Source organism: Mus caroli, unplaced genomic scaffold, assembly GCF_978045245.1.
Source record: "Mus caroli unplaced genomic scaffold, Mus_caroli_1 scaffold_9, whole genome shotgun sequence".
Lineage (NCBI taxonomy): Eukaryota > Metazoa > Chordata > Mammalia > Rodentia > Muridae > Mus > Mus caroli.
Genome location: NW_028227264.1, coordinates 116,484,603 through 116,497,156, shown reverse-complemented (window position 1 = coordinate 116,497,156; position 12,554 = coordinate 116,484,603). Strand labels below are relative to the sequence as shown.

Genomic DNA, 12,554 nt, shown 5'->3' with positions numbered 1-12,554 from the left:
GGTGAGTTCAGATTTCCCCCTTGAGATGTCAATTGAACACTCAAGATGAAAACGTTCAGAAGGCTGCGTAGGTTGTGGGACTCTGAGGAGCAGGGAGGAGGTGGTAACAAAAGCGTGAGGACACCAAGAAAGGAGAGATTGTGGATGAAAGTCACAGATGAGAAGCCCGTGGCCACGCCTGGCCTGAGGATAGCTTTCCTCTCATAGTTTAAAAAAAGACTTGCAAATCTGTTGTCTATATTTAAAAATCAGAAATCTTCCCATGATTGTTTTAGACTCTCGTCTCCTGTGAAATGCCTGTTCTGGAAAGATGGGGCTGTGGCGAAGCTCTCAGTAGGGGCTTCAAACTCCATGTGGCAGCTTCCCACTCTCTACGTGGTAAGCGGTGTGCAGTTGAGGCTACAGGGTAGCCGTTCTCAACCTTCCTAACTCTGCGACCCTTTAACACAGTTTATCATGTCGTGGTGATCCTCAACCATAAAATTATTTCTTTGCTTTTTCATAACCATCAATTTTCTACTGTTGTGAACCATAACCTAAGTATCTGTGTATTTCTAATGGTCTCAGGTAACCCCTGTGAAAGGGTTGGTTTACTTCCCATAGGGGTCACGACCCACAGGTTGAGAACCAGTGCTGTAGACACAGTTGAGAGGATGGGGTAAGTAAGGAAAAGATGTGGTAAGGACAACACCATAAACCCAAGTTACAAGGACCAGTAAGGAAGAGGGAGGAGGGAGATGTGATGGGAGGAGGGAGATGCTATGGGAGGAGGGAGATGCGATGGGAGGAGGGAGATGTGATGGGAGGAGGGAGATGCTATGGGAGGAGGGAGATGCGATGGGAGGAGGGAGATGCGATGGGAGGAGGGAGATGCTATGGGAGGAGGGAGATGCGATGGGAGGAGGGAGATGTGATGGGAGGAGGGAGATGCTATGGGAGGAGGGAGATGTGATGGGAGGAGGGAGATGCTATGGGAGGAGGGAGATGCGATGGGAGGAGGGAGATGTGAGGGGAGGAGGGAGATGCGATGGGAGGGTCTAGCTGGGACTAAGCTGGCAGTAAGAACTGGATGCAGGCAGCCTTCCCTGCTGTGAAACACTGTCTGGCCGGATGTGACACTTCGCACCTATAGTCTCAACACTTGGAAGGCTGAGGCAGGAGGATCACAAGTTTCCAGCCTGCCTAGACTGAATGCAACTCTATCTCATCAAACAAAAATAACCCACCAGACTGTTGGCTGGTGCTCCCTTGTCCATAGCAGTAGTGTGACATGTGACTTTCTAAGTTTTGCTATGATTCTTGAGTGAAACTGACTTTCTCTTTCTGTGATTAGTAAGGGCTCTGTGGATCTCTTTCCTCGAGTTGATACTTAGAGTCCTTCTGTGAATTTGGTCCAGCAGTCTAGTGATTTATGAGTTGTGTGTGTGTGTGTGTAGGTAGGTTATATGTGTGTATGTGTGTATGTATGTGTGTATGTATGTGTATATAGGTGTATGAGTGTGTGTGTGTGTAGGTGTGTATATGTAGGTATGTGTATGTAGATTGTGTGTATGTATGTGTGTGTGTATGTATGTGTGTAGGTGTGTGTACGTAGATAGGTATATATGTGTATATGTGTGTACCTATGTATGTATGTGTAGGTATGTGTGTGTAGGTGTATATATATATAGCTGTATGTGTGTGTATGTGTGTGTGTAGGTGTATATGTGTGTACGTGCATATGTATGTGTGTAGGTAGGTATATGTGTGTGTATGTGTGTAGGTAGGCATATGTGTGTGTATGTGTGTAGGTGTGTGTATATAGGTGTATGCCTGTGTGTGTGTATGTAGGTGTATATGTGTGTATGTGTGTATGTTTGTGTGTGTCTATGTATGTATATGTATGTAGGTGTGTGTATATAGGTGTATATGTGTGTATGTGTATATGTATGTGTGTGTAGGTAGGTGTATGTGTGTGTATATAGGTGTATGTGTGTGTAGGTGTGTGTATATAGGCATATGTGTGTGTGTATGTAGGTAGGTGTATATGTGTGTATGTGTGTGTATGTGTGTAGGTATATGTATATAGGTGTATGCCTGTGTATGTGTGTGTGTATGCAGGTGTCTATGTGTGTATGTGTGTTTATGTATGTGTGTGTGTGTAGGTATATATATATATATATATGTATGTAGGTGTGTGTATATAGGTGTGTGTGTGTGTGTGTATGTGTGTGTGTGTATCAGAGAGAGGAGGAAGAGGAGGAAAAGAAAACCCTTCCATTTGCCTCTGCTATTTTATTCCTTCCTGGTACTCTTTAAAAAAGAAAAAGAAAGGAAAGCTAATTTTCAAAAGCTGTCCTGATAGCTATAGGCCGGGGTGATTATTTTCCCTCTCAGTGGTTTGGCCTCCATCGCAGTGCTAACAACACCACACACAACAATTCTAATCTATGCGCTTCTTTGGCTTTATTCTTACTAATGGGCCGTTTCTCCGTTGAATAGTGTACTCTGAAGGCAGGAGCTGTGTCTGTCTGCTGAGTCTGGTTTCTTCCCTCCAGCTGCTGAGGAACCTACACGCCTACCCCAGCCTGAGTGCCTGATGAAGAAGGGTTGATTCTGGGCCAACAGTGGATAAGAAAGTCTGCGGGATGTGGGGCAGTCAGTAACTGCACACATGCTTCCCACGGCACGCACGTACACGCGTGGGTGTGAGGGGACAGCTGCTCAGGGTTGGTTCTTTTCTTCCACCATGAGGGTCCCAGAGCGTGAACTCATCTCAGTGGCCCCGGTGGGGAGCTTGCTGCTGCTTTTCTAGCAAAGGTGGATGACCAGACAGCAGCTCCTCTTCCCCAAGCTTCCTTCCCCACTGCTGCTGATTCCCTAATCACAGCAGAGTGTGACCCAGAGCTCCCCACTGTGGAATGAGACACGGTCACCACCTTCATCAGGAGTAAAAGTCAGAGGCCATGTTGGCCATGTATGCTTGCTAGCTGAGTTTGGGTTCTGGCACTTGCAGCCCTTTTGCAGAAAGACATTGCCCTGTGGAGTCATGGCAATGGCATCCAAGTGTTCCTTTGTGCAGTACCAAGATGATTCTTCTCTAACATTAGCAGTCATTTTTATGACAATTTTTTTCTTATCCCAACTATGAGGTTGTGTTTCAGCTGAGGTACTGGACCACATTCACAGCAGAACAGAGCTAAGTAATTGAATCAAGTTCAGTTGGTTTTTTTTGGGGGGGGGGTTGTTTTTTAGTTTCTCTAGACAGGGTTTCTCTGTATAGCCCTGGCTGTCCTGGAACTCACTCTGTAGACCAGGCTGGCCTCGAACTCAGAAATCCGCCTGCCTCTGCCTCCCGAGTGCTGGGATTAAAGGCGTGCGCCACCACGCGCAGCTCAAGTTCAGTTATTTATAGCCAAGGGTGATTACCAATAAGAAAACCTTTCCAATTGCCTCAGTGTAGACTATACGCTCTCAGCATGAATCAATTCAAACCTGGACATGGAGACTAGACGTGTCTATGAAGAAAACACTACCGGAGCATCCAGAGAGACATTCCTGGTCAATTACTCTCAGTGAGCCTCTGTTATGAGGGCCGGGGGCGTTTACAGCTAGTTTTAAACATCCTGACAAGCTTCACTGAGATGCTGGACAAAAGTCAGAATTTTAAGTCTTTTAGCCATAGTCGATTGCAATAGCAGATCCTAGAAATTTCCGTAAAGTCAGGACAGGCCATAATTATAAGCAGTAAGAAGTAATAAATTCTCCCCGCATCTTTATTGCTTCTCAAGTAGGAAAACAGGTGAATTATCTCCTTGCCTATAGGATTCCTACAAGATCTATGGTGCCAAAAACTCTGAGCTAGAGAAATTAGAGCTGGCCCTTTATCACTATTGACATCTAACTAGGCATATGCAGCAATTGCTTATATCTCCTAAGACAGGCTTAGAAATCCTCTGGGGAGGCGTGGCGTCTGGGGGGGGCGTGGCGTCTGGGGGAGCGTGGCGTCTGGGGGGGCGTGGCGTCTGAGGGAGGCGTGGCGTCTGGGGAGGCGTGGCATCTGGGGAGGCGTGGCGTCTGGGGGGCGTGGCGTCTGGGGAGGCGTGGCGTCTGGTGGCGTGGCGTCTGGGGGAGGCGTGGCGTCTGGGGGAGGCGTGGCGTCTGGGGGAGGCGTGGCGTCTGGGGAGGCGTGGCGTCTGGGGGGCGTGGCGTCTGGGGGGAGGCATGGCGGCAAGAGTTGATTAGTGGTTAGGAGAGGACCTCACCATCCTTCACTGCTTGGGTTAGAGCTAAGTCACACTGTGTTGAGGAAAACCTTCTCTAAAAAGAAGCAGAGAAAGGAGCGGGTGTATGCAGGGCAGGGCATGGTGGAGAAAAGGGGTGGGGTGGGCTGGGCTTGGGAGCTGTAGGAGAGTAGATGGCCTGTGTGTGAGTGGAGAGGGGAAGAGGCCAGAGAGGATGAAGGGCAACGGGATTTGGGTGTCTGAGTTGGCTATCTACTGACCACGTGACCCACTGTAAATATTACCCTTGTTGTTGCTTAACGTCCCCTGTAATCTAAGCTTAGTGAGTAGTAATATGACATCCATGATGTCTTGGAATCACGGAATGCTATTCTTATCTTCAATAATTCCTGCCTTAGTTTTATTAAACAAAAGGAAAGCCTGAACCTTCATTAGAAACCTTAAAGCAGTTTCTGTCAGAAGATCTTTTAATTTTTAAAGAAAAAAAATTTTAATGAATCTCTCCTCCTCCCCCACATCATCATCATCATCATCACTGTTATTTTGGTGCTATGCATATGAGTGCAGTTGCCCGAGAAGGCCAGAAGTCAGAGGCATCAGATTCCCTCTGGTACTAGAGTTACAGGCAGCTTCGAGGGGCCATGTGGCTGCTGGGACTCAAACACTCATCCTTTGTAGGAGCTGTGTGCACTTCTTGCCACTAAGCCCTCTCTCCAGTGCTCCAAAATAGTTTTAATGTACATAAAAGTAAAATAGTAATCGTCTTAGTTAGGGTTTTACTGCTGTGAACAGACACCATGACCAAGGCAACTCTCAGAACGGACCACATTTGACTTGGGGCTGGTTTACAGGTTCAGAGGTTCAGTCCATTATCATCATGGTGGCATGCAGGCAGACATGGTGCAGGAGAGGTATCTGAGACTTTTACATCTGAATCTAAAGGCGGTAGGAAGAGAGAATGAGCCACTGGGCGTGTCTTGTGCTTCTAAAACGCCAAAGCCCACCCACAATGACACACTTCCTCCAATAGACCACACCCACTCCAATAAAGCCACACCTCCTAATAGTACCACTCCCTGTGAGCCCATGGGGTGCATTTTTCATTCAAACCACCACAGAAATGAAACCCACACCCATCTTCCTCAGAGTCCAGAGTATATTAATTATTTTTCTCACTCCTGTAACAAAACACCTGACAGAATTTACTTAAGGGAAACATTTATTGTGACTCAGGTTTAGTACCTGGTGGTGGAGTAGCTCATGGCAGCAAGAATATGAGGCAGCAGGAGATGAGGACTCAGACTGCAGCTAGCCTGGGCTACACCCCTCAAAAGCTCATCCCCAGTGACCCACTTCTGAAAGCTCTGTGCACAGCCCAAGGGTGACAACGTTTCAATATAGCACTGCACGCCAATCAGGCAACCAAGTGTTGGAGCACACGATTCCACTGAGGGCACTTTTTAAAAATTGGATATTTTCTTTTTTTTATTATCCCCTTTTCCGGGATAACATTTGAAATGTAAAAAAGAAAACACCCCCCACCCCACACACACACCCAAAAACCCTATCCTACCTCCTTCCCCCTGCTTCTATGAGTCTGTTCCCCACCCACCCACTCACTGCCCACCTCCCCGCCCTCGCATTCCATCAAGCTGTCACAGGACTAAGGCCTCTTCTCTCATTGATGCCTGACAAGACCACCTCTGCTACATATGCGGCTGGGGCCATGGGTCCCTCTATGTGTATTCCTTGGTTGGTGGCTTAGTCCCTAGGATCTCTAGGAATTCTGGTTGGTTGATATTATTCTTCCTATGAGGTTGCAAACCCCTTCAGCTACTTCGGTCCATTCTCTAATTCCTCCATTGAGGACCCTGCGCTCAGTCCGGTAGTTGGCTGCAATCCGCCTACAGAGAGCATCTAAAATTCCAGCTCCAACCTGCTACAAATGCTTATCTTTCTTCAACTCAGTTACTTAAAGTGAGTTTCAGAGTTATATCATTTTATTATAGATACTTTATATCTATATATGTCTGTCTATCTGTGTCTGTCTGTGTGTGTGTGTTTTACAGTACATTCATCTGGTCAGTCTTGGCTATCATTCCTTAGAGACAGACGCCATCAACATTGTTTTTTGAGACAGGGTCTCTCATTGGATTGCTGCTTGCTGTAGTGTGTCTGACAAAGAGTCCTAGGGGTTGCCCATCTCTGTCTCCCTAGAGCTAGAGTATTACCATGCCTGCATGACTTTCTCTCCCCTTAGGTTCTGGGTCCCTAACTTACATCTTTGTGCTTGTACAACCAAGGCTTTACCTGACGAGCTATTCTCCCAGCCAGATATCTTTCTGAAAGGGAAGGACCACTTCTTAAAAATGGAGCTACCATACCATTATCATGTAGAAAAAAATTACCAATTATGGTAAATTTTACTATAGTCGGGGCTGAAATTTCACAAATGTTTTTGTTTGGTTTTGTTTTTATGTAAATTTAACACAAAAGGCATACAGATGTCCATATAGTTTGGGTGGCCATTAAGAATAATTTTCTATTACATTCCATCATTTGGTGGGGTTAGCAAACAATGATATCCTGTCATTCTTTCTTTGGTCACTGGCATTCTATTAAAACGAAGAACATTTTCCTCACCAGATATATAGTTGACGTGCTGTTGAGGAAGCGAAAGCTTCGTTCCTTTCTTTATTTATGAGTGTTCTGAAAAAGAAAGTTAAACCTCTAATGCCTTCTGAGGGCAACCAATAAAACATTTTTAAATTGGGTATAGCCATGGGTGCTTTTAAAACACATATGACCCTTTGATCTACTCCCGAGGTGTGCCCTTTGATGTCCTCTGGCCTCCTCAGGGGGGCCCTGCTTACTCTGACACACTCACAGTCGTGGGTGGTCATCTTCTGCTTTGTCAGAGAGGTGTCTGAGCTCTCTCTTCATGTCCTGCCTGCCCCAAACCTGGGGCTGTTCCTCCTCACAAGATCCCTGGTTCCCTTCAGTGAGCGGTATTTAGAGACCACAATGAACGTGCTCACTGTTAGTGGGTGAGAAATGTCTTTTTATTATACTCGATCATGGGTAAAGATAGGAAATAGTTTCCACCTATGGAGTAAGCCATCAGGAATGTATGGCGATAGTTATGGTTTAAGCTAGACCTTTGCTCAAACTTTTGGCCTTGTGTTTATATCTTGTATCTTCAATACTTAAGAACCAAAGTCTCTAACATAGTCATGTATCTGTTATATTTAGGTATAATCATGTATGGTTATGTGGACATATAATCCCTCACTGTTATTAATCACAGTATGATTCCTAAAAGTTTTCATTACTAATTAATTTTAGTTTCTGTGCAGAATATATCTTTCTAAGAAGGACTAGCCAACCAGTGTTTTGAAGACATATTTAAAATAAATCCTTTCTGGAAGATGAGAGCAGAAATTCAATTGCATGTTGTATTTATATCTTTGCTTTTTAAAAATAAGACGCTTTTTTTTTATTATAACCATGGTTGGCTATTATTTTCAAATACCCACATTGTTTTTTTCTTTCTTTGTATTTTATTGTATTTTTATTTTCTGTAGCCTTACAAAGCCGTTAAGATTCCCGATGGGGTTTTCCTGTGGGCTGCATTTGGTTGGTTTTCCGACCCCAACTCCCCCTTGTCTCCTGTCCCCTTTCCTGCTGCCTCTTCCACTCCCAGCCCTTCCCCTTCACGTGGCTCTGCTGTCTTCCCTAGCCCACTCCCTTTGAATGTCCTTTCTTTTAGTCACATTGTGTCTCTTGCTGGTTTCTTGGCCTTTACCCGTGTAGCCTCCCACCTGATCTATGCATTTAACAATTAGAGGGTAGATTCACATATGAATGAGAATGTAAGGTAAACTACCCACATTATTTAAAAGGCAAATTTATATAGATATGAACATAAATGATATATTACATATAACATATATAATGAAGATTTATTCGAGGGTCTGGTTTTATTCATTTTGCCTGCCTTGCTTCTTTTTTCCCAGTATGTATAAACATTTTAAATGATAACGTAGACAAAATATACGTTTTGAACTTCCCCCTCCTGTAGACTATAGACGATGGATCATCTGTGTGTACTGTCCTGCCTTCTTCTTCTCTCTCGATCACAGTCTTTGCTGTGCGTCAGTACGGGGAGGTTTCCTTCTCCCTCCTGAAGTGCAGTTGCTGCTGTGCAGAGCTGGCCTTCGTCCCTGAGCCTCTGCTGACAGTGTTTGCGTGCATGTCCGTCTCTCCCCACTATGCTGCATTTTCCAGTCAGTCTAGGGAAGAGATTTCTGGACATGGGCATACTGGCTCAGAAAATAAGCGCCTGTGGAAGTTTGGTAGGTTAATGCTAAATTCTGCTCCATTGCATGTTTTATCTCTAGAGTTTTTTAGGTAGATTTCTAAAAGGCTATCTAATAAGATTTTAGGGGAAAAGCACTTTTGGGGGTAAATTTGAGAATACAGGCACACACACACATAATCATACAATCACACACATATACACACACTCACACACATACATACACACACATTCACACACACATATACACACAGACATACTCACATATACTCACAGAGACTCACATATACACATTCACACACATACACACACATAGATATATACACATTCATACACATATACATATACTTACACACTCACACACATGCACACATACCCTCCCACATACACACACTCACACACATATATACACACTCACACATACATACACATACATACATATACACATGCATACATACACACATTCATACACATATACACATACTTACACATACATACACATATACCCATACTTACACATACATACACATGTACCCATACTCATATATATACACACATACCCACACTCACATATACACATTCATGCACATATACACATACTTACACACTCACATACATATATATATACACACACATACTCACACACATACATACACACACACTCAAACACACACCCTTAATGCAAACATGGGCCTCAGAGATGAACCTCTTGGTCCTTTGTTTCCCAAAGCTTTCTGCTTTTCCAAGCTGCTAACTTGGCACCTCTCAATTTGCCTGCTGTCATTTGCTATTTAACAAAGAGTCAACACAATGGCCGCCCACCACAGATTCTCCATTTGGGTAGGGAGATAGCATGCAACATCCAATATAGACAAATGGCCAACTGACAAAATCAGGGGCTTCCATAGACCTCCTTGGATGGCTGGGAATTAAGATCTTTTAGTGCTTCTCAGGACAAATGTGTCCTTAAAATTGCACAAACTGAACCTTAACTCTGGAATGTTCAGCTCTGTCTGATCCTCTACTGTATTACCATGTATCTACCCATGTCCATGCTGTATTAGCATATATTCATTGTTCAAAATAACAGGTCTCACTAGTTCATCTCCATGCCTGCAGATACTATATCCTTTGAGTCCCCTTTTCAGTGATTGTTTTTCATGGTTTGAAACATGAAAATCCCCAAACAGCCCCCCCCCATTACATCACAGCCATAGGTAACCTTGAGACATTGGCCTCAGGGTCTTCACTGTATGGGAACAGACTGCTCTCCCTGGAGGAGCAGGCATTGCTTTGAACTTTGAACTTTTGAAAAGAGAGAAGAAAAGGAGGAAAAGTCTTGGGGTCAGGGTGAGATCTGACAAGAGCTTGCCAGTGCCTTTGATTATGGCTAAGATAGTCACGTGTACATAGTACAACCGAACCCTGTGTCAGGCAGGATGTGGCTTGGGCAGCTTGGCTTTGCTGAGTTCTCCAGTCTTTCTTTGTCCCTTCAGACGTTTTAGTGAATTTCATTGAACAAAAGGGGTTAAGTGTGTTTTAAACATTCTGTTTGAGAGTCGGATTAAAATTTGAATTACACACAGTCACTCCAGAGGTGTTAAAGAAGATATGCTATCTCAAGAATTATTGTCACATTCACCAATGAAAAAGCGGAAGTCTCAAGACCTCGTCACATTTTTACCTGGTGGCAGAACTCAGTGAAAAGCCAGGGTCTTTAGAGTAATATTGTTGTCTTTATTTTATTTTTAAATTTTATCTTGGAGATATGGTCTCTCTATATAGCAGAGGTTGGGCATGGAACTCATTGGATAGCCCAGATTAGCTGGAAGTCATGATCATCCTCCTGCCTCAGCCTTCTGGATGTTGGAATTACAGATGCATGCCACAACACCTGGCTAAGTCTCCATCAGAGCCTGAGCAACTTGGTGCACATTTTATCAGGGGGGAGATGCAGTCACTTCGTAAGGGGATTTAGCAATGACCACACAAATCAGTTCATGGAAGCCTGTTCCCCTTTCCTTTTTTTTTTTGTTTTTTGTTTGTTTGTTTGTTTGTTTGTTTTTTTCAAGACAGGGTTTCTCTGTATAGCCCTGGCTGTCCTGGAACTCACTTTGTAGACCAGGCTGGCCTCGAACTCAGAAATCCGCCTGCATCTGCCTCCTGAGTGTTGGGATTAAAGGCAAGCGTCACCATGCCCAGCCCCCTTTCCTTTTTTATAGGCTTAAAACATAGCACAGTTGTCTTAGGGGCTATGTCTTTGGACTTCAGATTAACAGCGTCCTTCAGTTCAGTTTCCTTACTTCCGTTACAAAGACATATTTTTATTTTATTGCAAACTGATCAGAAACCATCTTACAGCCCAGCTGGCAGTTTGGGTAGCCTGTTCTGAGTTTTGAACCACTTAAGACTTCTCCAGAGTGAACTTGAAATCGCGGGTGTACAACCATTTACGGCGGCATTGTCTGCCTTTGGATAGCGCACAGACAGTTCCCTGGTGGCCTCAAACTCTGCAGTACTCTGCAGTTTGCATTGTGTTCCCTTCCAGGACCAGATCTTCATGGAGAATGTGGGCGCCGTGAAGCAGCTGTGCAAACTCACCAACAACCTGGAAGAAAGAATAGAGGAGTTAGAAATATGGAACAAAAAGCTGGCCAGGCTAAAACGCCTCAGTAGCAGCTGGAAGTCCTCCATCAGCGAAGCCAGTTCCATCAGGTACGTTCAGAAGTTTGGGGAAGGCAAAGGGTAGGTTCCTCCCAGAGGAGACCACTCTATACCTGGCCTTGTGGATGAAGCAACACAGCTACACTGTCAGGCCCTGAGGTTCATAGTCCTGCCTTGGAATCTGCAGGATGCAAACCCCTCCTGATTATCTTTGTTACCTTTTCTGTTGGTGGTTTTAAAAGGAAGCCCCAGGACTCTGTTTAAGCGCCTGGATCATTAGAGGAAATGCTAAATATTAGCAAAAACATGTTTTCCCCTTCAAGGAGAAGAGGTGGTCATTTCTAAATTTGAAATGAAAAATCAATTTTGATTCTCGGGGATGGGGGTGGGTGAAGTTATTTTATTGGCTGTCCTTAGTTCCTAAGGAATTAAATGCCATTTCCTGGGCTCTAGTTTTTTTGTTTTTTTTTTTAAAGACAGAAATAATGTTAATGCAATCATTAATGTTTACTAAAGCCCTCTCTCCACCCCTACACAAAAGAACTCCAATTGCTGTGGCTTTTCTTTTTTCAAATTATCACTGTCTTACAAAAGGAAGGTCCTACTGCTGAGTTGTGACAGCCTGAGCCTTTGTCACATGCCTCCTAGAGAGGCATTTGAATAGTAATCAATTTTCTCTCTCTCTCTCTCTTAAAGCAAATTGAGCAGAGCTGTTAGTGCATCTTCAGCCAGAAGGACAGGTTCCAAAAAGCCCACCAAGGTAAAGAGACTGAAATGTAAATGAGCAGAGATGCTGTTCTCTAGACCAAACACTGAAATGTAAATGGAAGTTTTAGCCTGCCTCCTGTGGTAGATCTGTCTCCCAGCTACTGGGGGATGGGGCATGGGGGAGAAAGAAGGCATGTGAGGCGGAGGCAGAAAGATGGAGAGAGCAAAGCCTGCCTTTTATTAGAGCGTGGAATATAAAATGAGTTTAGGATGAGCCTGGGCAACATCGTCAGAGTCTTGTCTCAAAATCAAAACACAGAAGACAGGCTGTGGGAGTAGCTCACCACAGTAGAGCTCGCCTCACACATGAGTGGTCCTGTTTTAGATCCACAGTAACAAGTACCACACATACACACAGGTGCACACATGCAATCACACAAATACATTCACACACACACACGAGTGCTTGAGCACACACACACACACACACATATACACACAGGTGCACAAACGCAAATGCACAAACACGTGTTCACACACACACACATATATACACCCAGGGGCACACATGCAAATGCACAAACACAAACACGTGTTCACACATACACTGCGCACACACCCACACCCACAGGCACACACAC

At 44.4% G+C, this 12,554-nt stretch overlaps 1 protein-coding gene across 1 annotated transcript in view; it reads left to right on the top strand.

The window, feature by feature from the left end:
* The window catches only part of Myrfl (myelin regulatory factor like), a 121,537-nt gene that overhangs the window by 81,881 nt on the left and 27,102 nt on the right, over positions 1–12,554 (top strand). Inside the window, exons 14-15 of the mRNA XM_021173503.3 lie at positions 11,090–11,256; positions 11,902–11,965. Of these exons, the coding sequence (XP_021029162.1) occupies positions 11,090–11,256; positions 11,902–11,965 (231 nt within the window). The remainder of the gene's footprint in view (positions 1–11,089; positions 11,257–11,901; positions 11,966–12,554) is intronic.